Raw genomic sequence first — 19,234 nt, 5'->3', positions numbered from 1 at the left:
TGGGCAGCCAGAGAAATGGTGCCAATGGGTCTTTTAGCCCCTGGGGCAGATATGTCTGTGATATCTTTGTGGCCTGGGACTGTAGGCACCAACAACTTGGACAGACTTCTCCACTTCCATGCTACTCGGAAGAGCTGGCGCTGTCCTCTGGACCCGTTGGCATGTTCAGGGAGTCATGTTTGGCTTTCTGGAATGAGATAAACATGAGGTGGAGCCCAAAGCCCAGCCTCACAGACACACACATGAGCCCCCAGAGCTGAGTACACCAGGGGCAACTTTGTTCTCAAGACTTGGAGGTCCTTAACTGTGTGCTGTTCCACAACAGCCTGTGGACCTGCAAGCATCACTTGCTTAGTGACAGACTATCATTAGCTTTCCTAAGTGTCCTATGGGGCTCGGAGTTCTGGAGAAAGATAGAAAACACAGAGCGAGGTGTGCTCCAGTTAGAGCAAAGACCACACAAACATTTACAGAATATTTACCAGAAGTATTTACAATACATCTCCAAATCCTCCAGCAGCGTGTATAGGCTCAGAGTTATAAGTTGCCCGAAGCCACAGTTAGCAATTAGGTTGTGGATCTTTCTGACTCCAAAGTCCAGGTTTTCTGCTCCATCTCATAGTGTACCACAGGAACCAGCCACTTTCTTGACACTCCATGGGGGCAAATGCTGCCCAGGCAGCCCGCATTGCATTGCAGGGCAGCCGTGAGTGAGCAGCACTCCTCACAGAGTCGGGTCCCTTTCTGGTGTTTGCTCGGGACCTCCAATTTCCAGCTGCACTTCTGTTTATGCTTTAAAAGAATGAATAACCTAGATTCCATGGCCCTTCATGTCTCATCTTTTGTTGGTGAAGGGGAGCTGAGAGAAATCAGGGGTGTAGGGAGGAGCCTCGTGCCAGAGGGGAAGTGCAGAGGGCTACACAGTGAGTCAGGGGAGGTGGGCCTGGGGCCCCTCAGTGGTGGCCAGAATCCCACTGACTGTGATGTAGGATTTTCACTCAAGCGCATTCCCTCCTTAGGAGCCCGTGATCAAAACCATTCATATGCAATTCAGATACAGAGCTGCTTCCTTCTTTCCGTCTCCTGGCACCTCCCCATATCCATCAAGGCCTGACCTGCCTCAGTTTACTCAATAGTAAAGTCATTTAAAGGCCTGTTTCAGCCCCGCGGCTTAGCGGTTAAGTGCGCACGCTCCGCTGCTGGTGGCCTGGGTTTGGATCCCGGGCGCGCACCGACGCACCGCTTCTCCGGCCTTGCTGAGGCCGTGTCCCACATACAGCAGCTAGAAGGATGTGCAGCTATGACATACAACTATCTACTGGGGCTTTGGGGGAAAAAATAAATAAATAAAATTATAAAGGCCTGTTTTCCCAGACATGGGGACTCATATCCACACAGCTAGCTCCCCTAGTGTGACTTTTGGGCAGCTCATCAACTTACAGCACACATTGGACTATTCCTCTTAACATTTCCCTCCAGTAAAGCACACACAAGCATTTCTCTCTGTTTGTAGAGGCTGTGAGTTGCAGGTGTACTTTACAGATAAGAAGTGTTTAATGGGAGAAGCAACACTCATCTATGACTTTAGACCTAGAAGGCCTGGTTTGGTGCAGCTGTGGCCATTTCAACCACACCTCTCTCCCTCAAACTTCGGAATCTCATTTAGTACAACTGATTCCACCAATAATGGAGGAATTGCTGGGCAGGGTTAATGTCAGGAGAATCCTTAAATGGAGAGACAGCTCTAATGTGTTCCAGGAGCCAGTTTGGGTAGAATTTACCAAAATAACATTATTTTAAAATCACATAATGATCCTCCTCAGAGATGTCAAACCAATTACCAGCATTACTGCCCATCTTGAACTCAGCCGGGGGCTGAGAGAAGAGTCTGTGATGTCGTCGACACGAGTGAAGTGTTTGCAGGAGGGAATGGGCAGTTGGAGGCCGTGTAGGCCATCAGGGGTTGAATCAGAACTACTTTCTAAACCCAGACTGTTAATGGGGTCACCTCTGGGCAGTGGAAAAGGCTGATTTTGGGGAAGGGGTGTTTTCACTTTCTACTTTTGTTTTGTTTTGTTTTTTGTGAGGAAGATCAGCCCTGAGCTAACATCCATGCTAATCCTCCTCTTTTTGCTGAGGAAGACCGGTTCTGAGCTAACATCTATTGCCCACCCTCCTCCTTTTTTTCCCCAAAGCCCCAGTAGATAATTGTATGTCATAGTTGCACATCCTTCTAGTTGCTGTATGTGGGACGCGGCCTCAGCATGGCCAGAGAAGCGGTGCGTCGGTGCGCGCCCAGGATCCGAACTGGGGCCGCCAATAGCGGAGTGCACGCACTTAACCGCTAAGCCATGGGGCCGGCCCCTCACTGTTTACTTTTAACACTTCTGTACTGAATGCATTTCTTTCCACGATCACAAAAGAAAGAAAGGAGGGAGGAAGGAATGAAGAATGGAAGGAAAGAAGGAAGGAAGTGGGAGAGGGAGGGAGATAGGAAGGAAGAAACAGCAATTAGAATGAATGGAGTGAGAGCTGGGACATGGAAATCTTCCAAGACACAGTATGCAGGTCTCAGAATATGTATAATATGATCCAATTTATGTTTTAAAAACACTTATTTTGTGCAAGAAAGAGCTTGGTGTGTTTGGGGAACAGTGTGCCTAGATGGTTCAGGAAAGGGGAGAGTGGTCCAAGGTAGGGCTGGAGAGGTCGAGAAAAGAGCTGGCTATGCAGGGATGAGAAAATTGGACTGAGTTTTAAGGGAAAGTGGGAAACTGTTGTGGGGTTTTTGGCTAGGAGGTGACTTTTGGACATTTTCTGAAGATTGTTCAGGTTGCTAGTGGTGCAGTCCAGTAGATCAAGAACCCCCAAACCTGTCCTTTGTGCAAAGTGCTCTGAGCTGCCTGTTTATGACAAGAAAGTTCATCGGAGCTAAACTATGGTGTGCTCAGAAGAAACAACATCTGGAACACAATAGTGCACAGTGGTTGGACCCATGGGCTCTCTACCCAGAGTCCCTGGGTTCAAATCTTGGCTCTGCCACTTACCTGCCTTGGGAATAATATTAGAATCCATGACATAGAGTTGTCAAGAGGACAGAATGGGACAATGCAAGTAAATCACTCAGCCCAGTGCCTGGCACATAGTAAAACCTCAGCAATACAGTAGGAGCTGTGACTATGATTAATATCTAGCACACATGAACTCTAACAATACAGAGTGATCATAGCGTGGTGTCTTCACCTTGATGTCATACTATTTCCAATAAATCAGCCCATAATTTCTTTCAGAATCATTGAGCAAAGCTTAGTATGCATATACCATGCAACCAAGCAATTCCACACCTAGATGTTGAGCCAAGAGAAACATATGACCACACAAACATGGGTACACAAATGTTCATAGCAACTTTGTCATAAAAGCCAAAAACTGGAAGCAACCCAAATGCCCATCCATTGGTGAATGGATCAAAAAATTATGGTGCATCCACATCATGGATTACTATTGGGCAAAAAAAAGAATGAAATTTTAATACATGCAAAACATGGATGAATCTCGATAACATTATGCTAAGTGAAAAAGCCAAACATAAAAGGTTACATACTATATTATTCCATTTGAATAAAAGTCTAGAAAAGGCAAAACTACCAGTGATGGAAGGTAGAACAGTAGTTGCTTGGGGTGGGGTTGTGGAGGGCAGCCAAGGCCAAGGGCAAGGAGGAAACGGTTTAGGAGAGCTGTTCTATGCCTTGAATCTGGCAGTGGTTACACAACTGTATATGTTTAGCAAAAATTATTAAACTATTCACTTAAAATTGGTGAATTTTATTTCTGTAAATTAATACCTTAATAAAACAAAAAAGAGAACAAGAAAAAAATAAAGCAGCTTTACAATTCCAAAATTCTTTTTTTTCCAGAGCTTTCCTGCAGATATTATCTCATTTAATCCTCAAGAGAGGGAGGATATTATCATTCTCTTTATTCAGATGAGGAAACTGAAGAACAGAGAGGTTGGCGCTTTGTCTTTGGTCACACAGCTCCTGGAGGTATAGATGGGAGCTCTCACCCACACATATTCCTGTCCCTGTGCTTCCCAGCCCTGTGTAGCAGGTCCCAAAACCCAGTCAAGCCTAATGCATCCATCTCTACCACTTCTGTTGACCCTGAGGCTGCAGCTCTAATTATGGACTATGTGCTTCAGATTTTTGACTTCAGGAAGAGAATAATACCAGTTAACATCTGTATAGCACCCACTGTGTTCCCTGTGTTCACTCTTTTAATGCTCACAACAACCCTGAGGAAGTTACTGTTATCCTTATTTTACAGATGAGGAAACTGAGGCACAGCAAGGTTAAGTAACTTGCCCAAAGTCACACAGCTAGTAAGTAGAGGGGCAAGACCTCAAACCCAGACACTAAAGGGTTTTTGTTTTCTGAGGTGCTCTTTTCTTTTTATCCTTGAATAGCTCTTCCTCCCAGGGACTGCTATTCCAGCTAAGATGTATAAGTCTCATATGAGGTGACCCTGCCTTCAGTTTGCTCAGGACAGCTCATGTTTATGCTGGTTGTCCCACCATAATTATTGACAGGGCTCCCTCTCATTTCCAAACGTGTCTTTATGTGGATAATAAATTATGTGGTCACCCTAGCTATTATCAATATTTGATAATCAATCAAGGCTTGATGTAGAAGAAAATTCCCCCTGGGGACTCTATTTACCAAAAGGGGAGTGGATATGCTTGATAGAATAGTTACGAGTGGATCTGCGCTTTACCCTGCTCACTATGGAGGTCCATTGTTGTTGGAACCAAGTCAACCTAACAGATCCAGAAATGCGGCTCATGCCCGTGGTGGGGAGGGAGGATCCTTCCAGCAAGTCCCCTTGTGTCACCATCTAAAGTTAAACTGATTGCTTGCTGTTTTCATGGATTATAGTCCAATGCCAAGAGTTTGCGTCCATCAGCAATCCCTCTGTGTTCCCAAGTCTGCTGGCTTCTCCTCGCCTTGACCCAGGCCCCAGTCACTGAGCATTGCTGCCATATCAACAGTGGGAAATATGGGCCCGTATCTGATCTGATTTTCTTATGAACCGTTTTGTTTTGCCCTTTCATGGCCACAAACGGCATTCAGTTCCTGTTCAGTCATCATGCACTTGGCTATATCTGGTTTACTGGAACTGGGCATTCAGTTACCATCATTACTTAAAGAATGATTCAAAAGATCATCCGTCTCCAACTATTTACTTGGGAAACAGAACTCATTTTTTTTATGTTCCTATTAAGTTCCAGGCATGGAGCAGGCACTGGGCAAAGCATAAGCTCATTTAATTCTGGTAACAGCCCTATGAGATGTGTGTCATTACCTCCATTTTACATTTTAAAAATATTTTCTAATTATAAACATGAATATGTGGTCATTGTAGTAGAAAGTATAAAGAAAATTTAAATCACTCATCATTGGTCTGCGTGAGATAAGTACTTGAGCATCAGTCTTTTTTTCTCCTGAATTTTTATTTAGTTTACCAAATTGGGATTATATGGACAACGTATAGGTTTGCATTCTGTTTTTCTCACTCACTGATATATATCTTCCCATGACATTGCACATGCTTCAAAGGATGATTTTTTTAATGGCTGTTATAACAATCCATTATGTGAATGTACCATAAATTAAACATTCTTCTGTTATGAGACATTTTGGTAGTTCCGTGGTTTTCACTCTAATACATAATATTATGATTGAACATCCTCATATATATATCTTTTTGCCTATCTTTAATTATGTCAGCCTCTTTTCATAGCTACGATTCATTGAGAACTGTGTCAGAAACTGCACTAAGAGCTTGTCTACTGTGTACTGCATCAGACATTGTCAACTCCCTATCTGACAGCCACTCCCTTCCCCACTTCCCAACAGTTGCCCCCTCTGAGAGCTGGTTGTTAATATTTACCAGCACACCACCGGTCAATTAGGGACATAAGCAAGCAGAGAAGAATTACAAGGCAAGTGAAAGGTGTTGACATTTCAAAAGAGAAGGAATTATTATTATTATTTTTTAAATATTATTTTATTTTCATTTTTTATTTTTTGCTGGGAAAGATTCACCCTGAGCTAACATCTGTTGCCAATCTTCCTCTTTTTTTCTTTTTTTTTTTCCCCTCCCCAAAGCCCCAGTACATAGTTGTATATTCTAGTTGTAAGTCCTTCTAGTTCTTCTATGTGAGCCAGCACCACAGTATGGCTACCGACAGATGAGTGGTCTAGTTCTGCACCCAGGAACTGGCCTGGGCCGCCAGAGCGGAGCGCATCGAACTTTAACCTCTAGGCCATCAGGGCTGGCTCAAGAAAGGGAATTATTTTAGGAAATCAGAACAAATAAAACCACTGGAAACTGTTTAGAAAGTATTTAAATCATATCCTCATCAAACTGTTACTCCATGTCCTTTTAGCTGCCATCCCATCTCTCTCCTCCCTGTCACAGCCCCAGAAATCCTCTACATTCACGGTCTCCATTATCTCACCTCCCATCATTCTTTCATTCCTCCATCCACTGCTTTCTGGCTCCTATCTTAAGTGAAACTGCTCTCACCAACGTGACTGGTAGCTTCCCTGTGGCTAAAGATAGTGGCCATTTCTCAGCCTGCATTTTGCTTGCTGTTTCTGTAGCCTTAAGTACTTGACTACGCATTGTTGATTGAAACATGTTTGCCCTTGACTTCCTTTGGGTTGTCTTTGTACCTGTCTGGCTGCGGTGGTGACCTTTATGAACTCTTCATTCTCTGCTCACCAAGTTGGGCCTCTGACCTGGGCCCTCATCTCCCCTCACACAATACTCCAGTGGCTTCAGTTTTCATCTCATGAATCCCAAATCATTTTCTCAAGCCTTGGTCTCTCCACTAAACCCCAGATTCCATACATGCAGCTACTTACGGACACTTCCCTTGGAACTTCAAACTCTGCAAGTCCCAAACTATACTCATAACCCCTTAGCCTCCTTAGTCCCTCCCTGATCCTCTCCTATACCCCCACATCTTTTCAATCCTAAATTCTGTGAAAACCTCACTTCCCGATATCTCCCAGATCCACCTGGTTCTTGCTGTCTGCACCTCCTTTCAGGTCCTTTCCTGCTATCCTGGACATCTCAAGTAGCCTCCTAACTGGTCCTCCAGTTTCCAGGCTTGTTTCCTCAGTCCATTCTCCACACTGCAAACCAGGTTCCTTCTAAAGTGCTGACTGGATCAGGTTATTTCCTGTTTTAACTTCTTTCATGGTTCCCCATTCTCCACCAGAAAAATTCCAGACTTCCTACGTAATTTATGTGGTCCTCCATAAACTCATGCTGCCTACCTCCCTTGTAGTTTATGCTTCAGTCTTACTGACTTAATGCCATTCCTCAAATAATGAGAGAGGCTCAGATATCAAAACACATTTTAAAGCCACAGTAAACAAAGTCATTTGGCACCAAGACACAGACAGACAAATACTTTGGTGCAAAAGGCTGAAAGCACCAAAACAGATCCAATGTACGTAAGTATATAGTACAGGGAATGATGAAACTTCAAGTCAGTGGGAAAAGGATGGATAGATTATTTGATAGTTAGTACTAGGTTATTGGTTAAGAATTTGGGAAAATAAGACAATGGATTATTATACTGAAATATGTAGATCTCTTATAGATTGATAAGAAAAAGATACCACAGTAGAGAAATATTTTTAAGAAAAACAGTTGGTCAATAAATATTCAACTCTTTTACCAATTAAAGATAGGCATGTTAATACAAGAAATCACTTTTTTGGCCCATGAAACTGTCAAAGTTTACAAAGAATGATGGTCTCCAGTATTCTGAGGAGAAACAGGCAAATTTATACACTACTGGTAGGAGTATAGACTCTTAAACACTCACATTCAACTTGGTACAACCTATCAGAAGCTTTAAAAATATATATGCCCTTTCTGTCAATTCCACTTTGAGTATTTTATCCTAAAGAAATTGGCATGGATAAGTACAAAGGTATGTTATTAAAATGTTCATTACTTAGTAGGGAAAAAGTGGAAACAAAGTTAATGTCCAAAAAGAGGGGGTCCAATATAGTAAATCCATACAAATGGAATAATATATAATCATTTACAAATAAATTTGAATAATACAAATATTTATTGATGGGGAAAATTTCACAATATAGTGTTAAACTAACAAACAAGCTACAAAACAAAACAGTTATACTGTGGCAAAATACCGTGTGTGTGTGTGTGTAAAACTGAAAAGGTAAAAACCATGTTAACAATGGTTATTATTGGTGAAATTAAGGGAAAATTTTTATTTTTCTTGTGATATTTCTTCCCTGTGAGTTTTTCAAGTTTTCTGACTGGTGTAAGAATTACCCAAATGGACAATTTTAAAACTTTTTATCATGAAAATTTTCAAACAAACACAAAGGTAGGGAGAATAGTATAACAAATCCCCGTGTACCCATCACCCAGCTTCAATAGTTATCAATATTTTACCAATTTAGTTTCATCTATTTCTGCCAATATTTTTCTCCCATTGAGATATTTTAAAGCAAATACCAGACATTGTATCATTTCATTCTAGAACATTATAAAAATAATTTCTTTAGGAGGAGAAACTCAGAAACTAGTATTATGTAGATTCCATGTGATAGTAATTGATTAAGATTTATTGATTGACACAGGGTTTATTTGAATATGAACTCACCTATATCTTACAAATACTGTAGTGTTTCCACAGTAGAAGGCATGAGAGTTGGAAACCACTATCTTAAAGCATGGATCCTTGTCAAATGTAGTTCCCCTTGGGAGAAGTTGTGAATAATTTTTAATTTATACCATTTATACCTCATGCTGAATAAATTACAGATTTTCTGGAGGGGAAGTATTTTTTAGATTATTTCATTGAGGTATAATTTATATCATCAAAATGCACAGGTCTTAAGTTGATGAGTTTTGACCACGTATACACCTGTGTAATCAACACCCAATCAAGATATAGAACATTTCCTTCAACCCCAGAAAGTTCCCTGGAGCCCTTTTCCAAAACTCCTCTGCCCCTCCCCATTCCAGCAGAGCCAGAAGCAATCTCTGTTCTGATTCCTATCACTATGTATTAGTTTTACCTGTTTTGGGAGGTAGGTTTTTATCTAGAGCAGTAGTTCTCCAAGGATGGTCCCTGGACCAGCAGTACTAACATCACCTGGAAACTTGTTATAAATGCAAATTCTTGGGTCCTAACCGTGATTGAGTCAGAAACTCAAAAACCTAGCAATGTGTGTGCTTGTGTTACAAGCCCTTCAGGTGATTCTGATGTGTGTTCAAGTTTGAAAAGCACTATATAGAGAGTTGGAGAACTAACAATAAAATTGGATGGAGCAGGGAGGGCAATGCTGGTTGTGTGTTGGGTGGAGTAGGATGGGAGGGAGCTGGGCAGGTGCGCATGAAAGACAACATCTTCATAGCTTAGTTTACACCAAAAAGAAGGAGGACACGTCAGGCGTTTGTGTCAGAACTTCTACCTCTTTGGTTTGTGAAATAATAATGGCGGTTTACAGGCTCTTCTTTAGAATTTCAAAGGTCAGGATGGAAGTCTTACAATTTCTCAAAACAGAAGCATCGATTTTATATAAGTTTTAAATTCTGTGGAAACATTGGTTATCAGAAGCTCTGACTGGCAAGCAAATGTGTCCTTTTAAATTGAAAAATGAGTCATTGTTTATTAATACTATTTGTTTGATAGACAAGATCTTTTATACAATCTTCTTTCCTTGGAAAGGAAAAAAAATAGAAATTGCTCTTTATGTTGAAACCCAGCTCTAAGATCTGAGAAATCCACAAACCACTAAACCACAATCCCCACCTGGAGAATAATTGACAAGTTCCTGTGAAGACTGCCCAAATGTAAATTTCTCTAGCAAGGAGAAGAGCGTCCAAGTGTATAGCCAGCTATTTTCCATGGCTCCCTTATGAGGTTCAAGATGGGAAGGTTAGTGAAAGGAACTAATTCAAGTTGCATCTGGATGTGAATGGTGTTTTTGGCATGCACTTGGTTGTGTTAACGCATGGAACTGTTGTCCTGGAGCTTCTGAAATCACACCAGCTAAGAAGCAGTGTGTTTCCTGTCTTGAACATTTGTGGGAAATCCAGAAACAGATGATATGTGTACCCAGGCTCTCGGGAGCGTTATTGTGGTTTTCTTGAGCCAGATTCTAGCCCATGGCATTCTGGAAATTAACTCTGAGGAAGAAGATCCCATGAGTCTGGTAGGGTGTGAATTTGGCCTGAAGTTCCCCTTTATCTACTCTCAAAGTAGTTACCCTCCTCCTGGATTTTCCTTCCAAGAAGTTGGTGTTGTGTTCCACAGATAGAGCTGCATGAGACTGAAAATATTTACCAGTCCTTTGATAGTGACTGTTTGATGAAGAGCTTCCAGTTTCCAGGAACTAGATCCTGGTAAAGGAGAAAACACCAAGACATCCAGCGTGAGTCATAGGTAGCTGAGGATGGTGGAGAGAGGCAGAGCCTTTTGCCCCTGAGATACCAGCTGGAATTTGGTCCAGCCTGACTTGACTGAGGCTGATAACTCTGGTCCATTCTTCTCAGGATGCCCTGCTCAGGCCGAGTGACCCCAGGGATGATGCCTCTCTGCTCAGCTGGGGTGCCCCTGGATTTGTGGTAACTTGCAGATGGTTGCCTGTCCCTATTTGCCACATAAATGAAATAAACACTTGATTTCCTGGGCTACACAGTCAAGGCAGTTTGGGTTAAAATGCCACACTCTGTGCTGACTTTCTGAAGTACAGCCACACATTTTTCATTCAAAATCTCTCGTGTTGAAGAACATGCATAGTAATGACTCTCTCTGAGAAAGTGCTACCAAAATTACAAGCTGTCAGGCCAATCGGTGGCTTAAAGCACAAGTTGTATTTTCTATTTTCATCTTTTCTTAGCATATTTTCTTTTAAGCAATATACTTCTTAGGTAATTTGACTGCTTAAGGACTAAAGGCTTTCTTTCCACACAGAAAATTAGAAGAGGAAATTTGAATTAAAAATTATTTCCTTTTTTAAAAAAAGCATCACTGTATCACTTTGATGCAGGAATTTCACTTCTAGAAGTTTATCCTAATGAAACAAGATATGTACAGAAATGTACATAAGAGGCTGTTCATTGTAGCACTGTTTATAATAGTGAAAACTTGGAATCAACATAAATGTCTGTGTAATGATTAAATAATGTGCGCTATAATGTAGCCTTTCAAAAGAGTGAGGCAGTTTATAGTACTAATGTGGAAAGAGCTTTAAAAACATTAGAGAAAAAAAGACTTCTAGTTTCTGGTACAGCATGTAAGGGAAGAAATTGAATCAATAATTAATAACATTCCAAAACAGAAAGCACCAGGCCCAGATGAGTTCAGTGGTGAATTCTACCAAACATTTAAGGAAGAAATACGAATTCTCTACAGTCTCTTCCAGAAGTTGGAAGCAGAAGGAATACTAACTCATTCTGTGAGGCCAGCATTACCCTAATACCCAAATGACACAAAGACATTACGAGCAAAGAAAGCTACAGACCAATATCTCTCACGAACATAGAGCAAAAATTCTCAATAAAATATTGGCAATTTGAATCCAATAATATATAAAAAGAATTATATACCATAACCAAGTGGGATTTATCCCAGGTATGCTAAGCTGCTTCAGCATTCAAAAATCAGTTAATGTAACCCATCACATCAACAGGCTAAAGAAGAAAAAGCACATGATCATATTGATAGATGCAGAAAAAGAGGCACAAAGCCAACACCCATTCATGACTAAAACTCTCAGCAAACTAGGAATAGAGGAGAACTTCTTCAACTTGATAAAGAACATCTACAAAAAACCTACAGTTAACATAATACTTAATGATGGGAAATTATGAATCTTTCCCACTAAGGTATTTTTTTACATTTTAAATGGAATTTATTCTATCTCTATGGAATTTATAACTACCTCAGAGGATGCAGTGGGGGAGGAGCTTGGGACCAGAGCAAGAGCGCCCACTGCCGCCCCGGATCTGTAACCATAACCTCTTCCCTCAGCTAACACCATTGCAAGTATCATTCCACATGATAGGGCTGTGTGTTTGGATCTGTGCCATGGCCTCACCTGAGGCGAACCGGAGGGCTCTCGCCAATGTGGAAGGAGTGCTTGAGCCCTCCCCTCCTCACCTTTGAGGCTCCCTCACTGGCCAAAGCCTTGTGGGACCCTTAGTGGCTGCTTCATGGACCAGGAACAGGTTTATCGTAAGCAATTTAAAAGTTTTAATACAAACCAGTCTACGTTCATTCCTAGAAGACTCATTTCCAGTAAAAAAAAAAAATACGCCAGTAAAAACATTCTCACGGGAGGACTAGGGCAGGGGGTTAAAAGGAGACTTGGGCTGTAGCCCCCAAGACTGACTCTCGGGGCCAGCTTGAGGGCAGGCAAAGGACGAGGTTCCAGGGCAGGGCGGGGGCTCTTCTCCGTTTTCAGATCCAAGCGTGAGGCTCCCCGGCAGAGTGAACCCAAATGTAAACTATGGATTTGGGGTAATAATGATGTGTCGATGTAGCTTCATCAGTTGCAACAAATGTACCCCTGTGGTGCAGGATGTTGATAATAGGGGAGGCTGTGCGTGCGTGGGATGGGGGGGTGGGGGGTGTTGTATATAGGAATTCTTTGTACTTGCCATTTAATTTTGCTGTGAACTTAAAACTGCTCTAAAAAATTGTTTTTTTAAAAAGCAGGTACTCAGTAATATGATGTAATTGCATTTATGTTAAAAGCCACACACACATAGAGAACTATATATCTATCTAGCCACCTGTGTGTATGTATAAGTCTAAATCTATCTATATCTGTATTATTTGTATATACCAAACTGTTACGAGTGTTACCACCAGGATTGAGGTTGAGGGAGGGGAGAGGCACCCTCTGCTGTACTCTGTAGTCTGGAAAATTTTAGCTTTTGACAGAGTACTCCTTTGTCACTTATGGAAATAAGGAGCTTGCTGCAAAGCATATGTCTCTGGATCCTCCTTTCAAGGAAACATTACAAGGTAAAGTTGCCTGGCAATTTTAAAATACAACGTTGTAGCACTTTGCAGCACATTTGTTCATTCAGCAAGTATTTTTGAGTGCCTCATTTGTGCCAGGCATTCTGCCAGGCCCTGGGGATGGCGGGGTGAAGGGGAAGCAGCCCCTGGGATCCCTGTTCAGGGTGCAGGCAGTACCCAAGGAGGGGAGAGTTGTTTTTTTAAGTCTGTTTGTTCCCAGGAGGCAAAAGTTCTGCATAGCTTGGGAAAGCTGACTGTGATTCCCTCTCCTCAGAGAAGCCGTGTGGAGACCCGCCTTCGTTCCCACACACCATCCTGCAGGGACGCACCGGCTTGGAGATGGGGGATGAGCTGCTGTATGTGTGTGCCCCGGGCCACGTCACGGGCCATCGCGAAACTGCCTTCACCTTGCTTTGCAACAGCTGTGGGGAGTGGTACGGCCAGGTGCAGGCCTGCGGGAAAGGTAAGCCGACCCTGGCTGGCCCCCTCCACCTGCCTGCACACTGAGCAGAGCGCCTCCACTTTGGCTGGCGGCTTGTGGTGGGCTCTTCTCCACAAAGGTCTCTTTGAAAGAAGCTTTCACTTGAGTTCTGGACCTGGCAACATGTCCGCTTGGGCGTTCCTACAGCATTTCAAATGAGAAGTTGTATCCACAACTGAGCTCTTCATTTTCCATGCTGGGGGTGAAGGATGAACAAGACCCTCTCTTCTTCAATAACGACAGAGTTGACCTTGGGTAACGTTCTAGCTTATTGCCCTGGAAACCTGATCAACATGGAGTGCCAGCTATGTTACTAAGCAACAATGCTTATGGTAAAAACGACTCCCGATTGGTAAACTGGGCTGGGAGGGCTGTCATCAACACAGGAGAGGAACCCCAGCTTTGTGCTTCCCAGGGGGTGGTTATTCTTGTGACTGGGCATGACCCTTGTGGGGACCCTGAGAGCTATGCTATGAGTTGTGACAAGAGCTCTTGTGGGCTTGTAAACCAGGGTGGCTCCACAGCCACACATGTGAGTCCTGTTCCCTTGCACCTGAGCAATCATGGGGGTCTGGGGGGTGGAGGGTGAAGCAGGGAGAATAACTCCAGGGCAGCTGTGTGGACTGTTCCCACTGATGACGGTTACCTGTCACTGCCCTGTTGCCTGGCTCTATTCCCTGGCCTGCAGCAGTCACATGACTGAATGCTTAGTTGAGACTAAAAAGACTGCTGGTGGGCATTGAGCATCCCAAACCTGATCGGATTATCCCAGATGTCCTCATTTCCTCATTATCATATACCTGGGGGTACCAGGCTTCTGCATCCCACCTCTGCATCTCCACTGCCTCCCTACTCCCGACCTGGGCTATGACTCCTACGCTACGGACCTTCTGCCAGACGCTGTATTTTTCCCTGACCTCACAGGGCTCCTGTCACCCCAAGACTCCTTCAGGGACCGCCTTCCTGACCTCCCACAACATCTGGGTACCAACGGAGGCTGGCTCTATGGAGGGAAATGACTCCAGCACCACAGTGTTACTCAATTTATGGGACAGTTTGTCCCTAGAATGTCCTGCAGATCCCATGGGGGAATCATGATGAGACTAGGGTGCTGTCTTGTCTGCGAGATTCAGCCACATTGTGGCCTGAGCTGTAGCTTGTTGTCTTCACTGCTGTTTACTCTCCATATTGTGAATATACCACCATTTATCTCTCCAGTCTGCTGGTGGATATTTGGCTTGTTGTCGTTTTATGGCTCTCACGGCCTAGGCTGCCGTGATTGTTCTCATCCATGTCATTTGGTTCATGTGTGAACACATTTCTGTTGGTTCCTGGGAGTGGAATTGCTGCCCATGGGGTAGGCGTGTGTTCAGCTTTAGTGGAGGCTGCCAGAGAGTTTTCTAAAGTACAGTGTTTTTTTGTTGTTGTTGTTTTTTGTGAGGAAGATCGGCCCTGAGCTAACATCTGCCTATCCTCCTGTTTTTGCTGAGGAAGACTGGCCCTGGGCTAACATCCATGCCCATCTTCCTCCACCTTATATGGGACGCCGCCACAGCATGGCTTGACAAGCGGTGCATCGGTGCGCACCCGGGATCCGAACTGGCGAACCCAGGGCCGCTGCAGCAGAGCGCGCTCATTTAACCGTTTGCGCCACCGGGCCGGCCCCTAAAGTACAGTGTTTTGACCAGTTGACTCTCCCGCCAGCTGTGTATCAGAGCTCTTGTTCAGCATCCTCACTAACCTACAGGATTATGCGACTTTTTGCCAATCCAGTGACTACTCCATGGTGACTTGTAGTTGTAACATTCATTTCTCTGCTTGAGCACTTATCACACGTTAATTGGGCATTAGCATTTCATCTGTGAATTGTCCAAGTTTTTTGCCCATTTTTCTAATTGATTTGAATTGATTATTTACATAATGTAGGATTTTTTTTTTACATAAAACTTTCTTAATGTGTTGCAAATATATTCTTCCATTCTGTGGCTTATCTTTTTCCTCTTGGAGCATCTTGTAATGAATAGTGGCTTTTTTGTTGTTGTCTATTTCACTACTTCTCAAACTGTGGACCATTAAAAATTTTTTTTCCTAGTCATTGGCGGACTGATACTTTAGTAAAATGCAATAAAAATAAATTAATATAAAACTAAAATAAAGATATTCCAATTATAAACACTATTTTTTAATTAAATAGATATAAAATTCCCTTGTCAAATTGTTACAAAAGCTTCTAAAAAACTTCCTGTCTGCATATCTACTTGCCTTGTTGCATACTAGTAACAAAAAGTTGCACACTGGGACAAGTGCTAGAAGTACAATTTGAGCAATCTTCTAGCACTGTCCTCATCTTTCTTCTGTTGCTGTTGCTTTGTGGCAGGTAGGAGCTCGTTGACAATTCTGACCATTCACCTGTTGGAGAAAATCAAGCATAAGGCCCAAGCTTCCTGTTTGTTAAATGTGTCACCTCAAAGCAGACCCATACTCACCCTGAGCTCTTTAATGAGCTGGCTGTATTTCTGCTGAGAGCTGAAGCCGCACCATCCCATGAGCCACACCTGCCAGCCAAATGGGTTATTTACTGGCCCCAATAGAATGAGAACTAAATGCAAGTTTTGTGTGTCTGAAATGGTGTTTATTTTCTCATTGCAATGCAGAGTTATTAGAGCTTTCAGCTGCTGGGCAGGAATTCTGATTTCTACACTTGGCTGAGTATACAGACTGTTACAGTTTTCATTACAATGTAGATTTAACATTGAAAGTATGTGTGTCATTATAAGAAGTGTGTGTGTTACAAGAATATCTTCACCAAGCATTTCACACACTTGTTTTTCAAGCAAACATCATCAGCTTTTTTGATTAGGCAACTGCTTCAGATTGGAGAGAAGGCATCTTGAGAGAGTCGGTCAATCAAGGGTTTTGGAGTTGGGCCCATCTGGGTTTGGCTAACACCTCTTCCTAGTACTAGTTGATGAGCCATTCATTCATTCATTCATTCATTCATTCCACATCCCTACCTTTGGCAGGGCCCTAGGTACTCTGTATACAAAGTTGAGCAAAACTGTCCCAACTCTAAAGGGAACTCTGGTAAACCAAGTGCCTCAGAGGAGACAGAAAAGCAGTCAATGATGAGGTAGAAAAAGCTAGAAAATGAGGTGTCTCAGAAGGTGAAATTTTAGGGCCGGCCTCATGGTTTAGCGGTTAAGTGCATGCGCTCCACTGCTGGCGGCCCGGGTTCGGATCCCAGGCGCGCACTGTCGCACCGCTTCTCCCGCCATGCTGAGGCCGCTTCCCACATACAGCAACTAGAGGGATGTGCAGCTATGACATACAACTATCTACTGGGGCTTTGGGGGGAAAATAAATAAATAAATAAAATTATAAAAAAAAAAAAGAAGGTGAAATTTTAAAGGAAGTGTGTATTTCCAGATGGAAGAAGTGCTCGGTGAGCTCAAACGCTGCAGAGATCAAGTAAATGAAAACTAGAAAGTGTTCATTGGCTTCACAGTGTAAGAAAGTTCTGGTGACCTTGTATTTTCAGTGTGTATATGAGGGATGGGATGCATTGGGGCCACCCTGCAGTGACTACAGGAAGGAGTTGGGGTGAGGAAGAGGGCCAAGGGCAGACATGAGGATTAGGGAAGAGACAAAGGGTAGAGCTGGAGGAGGATCAGAGGGCCAAAGAGGTTGTGGGAGTTTGCTTTGTTTTGTTTGCTTGCTTTTGTTATTTTAAGAACGGAGAGACTTAAGCTTATTTAAATGACAAGGGAAAGGCTTAGAAGAGAAGGAGAAATTCAACTATTTTCTTGATTTCCCTAAGCCTTAATTTGCTCATATGAAAAAATGGATACTATTTATCACATAGAGTTACCCTAGGGGTTCCTGCAGGTACCCCACTTAGAATAGGACCCGTGGTCTGGACTCAATGAATGTTCATTCTTTCCCTTTCACTCTCACACTGATCAGGGAGGGCATTCAGACCCTTTCACTTAAGGGATCTAAAGGGATTTGTGCATGACCGTGGCTCCTCACTTCCTTGAATGTTGTTGACTCTAGCCCCTATTACAACAAATAATCAAAGACAGTCTGTGACCTCAACTGTCTGTTACTTGGGCGAGAAGTTAGTCTTTGCCAGCAGGCGTCTCAGATTCTGAAGACCAGCAGCTGGTCCTTCCATAAAGGCATGGCCCATGTGGCTTTAGAACTTGATGGAGACCCCTTGGGCAAGCAGCTGGTAACTTTCTAACCTGTGGCTCCCAGGCATTCCGTCCGTACTTGTGGCCCAGCTGCCTCACTTCTCCAGGAATCACTTGTCTCCTCCGTACTGGGCCCAGCCACTGACCCTCCCTCCACATCGTGTGGTCGTCAAAGACTTCTCCCCATCCCCAGCCCGGAACATTTCCTTATATTTCCTTATGAGCGGCTGGAGCCCACTCCAAGCCCTCTAGTGGAACCCACCCATAGACACTGCCCTAGGAGCTCCTCTGCTGAGCTTCAGATAGGGTCCCTGCCCTGTATTCCCCTCATGACCTCTTCAGGTCCAGAGAGCCTCAAAGCTAGGTACCTTGGAGGTCAAGACTTCAAGGAACCTGGGGTTCAGAAGACTTTGGTCTCAGAGATTCTGGGGGCTCAGGGGTTCAGGGCTACTGTGAAGACTATTCCATTCAAATTTGCATCATTTGGGCATTTGAAGACTGGCTGGATGACTTGGGTCAGATTCTCTAAAAGCAGAGCCTATTTAGATGTACATGGTCTGCGGAGGGAGAAAGGGAGTTAGAGAAGCAGCACAGGTGAGGGGAAAGAGTTAAGGATGTGCCTCAGCTAGATTCTTGCTTTGCCTGCACCACAGGGTTTGTCCCACTTGGAAGCAAGGGGACCAGCCTTGAGTTCCTCCGTATCAGTCTGTCATTGGCTGCAGGCTGCTGGTCATGGAGGGCATCTGGCATGTAACCTCCCAAACGAGGCTCCCATTCCATCAAGGGCAGTTCTCTAGAAAAGTGGGTAGCTGTGAACTGTTAGCTGCCAACATTCACTAGGGGATGGTCCACTGGCCTGGGAAAGGGGACATGGGCAGGACACCAACAGCATCCACTACAGTGGAGAACTTAGTTGCTCATTAAAGCATCAATTCAGTGGAGCGATGGTTTAAAAAAAAATCCATTAGTAAGGTAAGGACTGCGTGAATGAGCTTGCTGAAATTTAAAATTTGTCATGATGAACAGGGATGAACTCATAGCAGCAGGTATACCTGGGTGGATGGTGCAGGAGGGTGCCTCAACCACACACCGCCCAGGTTATATGTTCACTGCAATGTTAAGGTCACCTCAAGTGGTGGTGGTGAGGTCTCTCACTTAAGCACAGGGGATTTAGCCTTGACCTTTAACCTAAGTGGGTGAGGATTTATTTAACTGCCATTTTCTCCCCTTTGTGTGTGGTATTTCTCTAGCCTTGGTTCCTAGAGTCCAGTTCTGGGTCTGGCCATTTAGTTTTCCATTCTTCTGTCTGAATCCACACGTCGTCTTCTTGGTTTCCATTCCCAGGTGGGCAGCATGAAATGTCTGTCTTACCTCTCTAGTGTTCTCAGTGTCTAACTATAATTGGTAGTTACCCTAATTATAGAAAAGTCCTGATGCTTTGCTCCCTAAGTGTGTATGCAGCAGACGTCC

General features: G+C 43.5%; 1 protein-coding gene across 1 annotated transcript in view; it reads left to right on the top strand.

Moving 5' to 3' along the window:
- SUSD5 (sushi domain containing 5) overlaps positions 1 to 19,234 on the top strand; it is a 74,247-nt gene that overhangs the window by 32,372 nt on the left and 22,641 nt on the right. Inside the window, 1 exon segment of the mRNA XM_004419956.3 lies at positions 13,365 to 13,553. Coding sequence (XP_004420013.3) covers positions 13,365 to 13,553 — 189 coding nt within the window.

Source organism: Ceratotherium simum, chromosome 5 (genome assembly GCF_057802395.1).
Source record: "Ceratotherium simum simum isolate JZ-2026a chromosome 5, ASM5780239v1, whole genome shotgun sequence".
NCBI lineage: Eukaryota > Metazoa > Chordata > Mammalia > Perissodactyla > Rhinocerotidae > Ceratotherium > Ceratotherium simum.
This window is presented reverse-complemented; position numbering and strand designations above follow the sequence as displayed.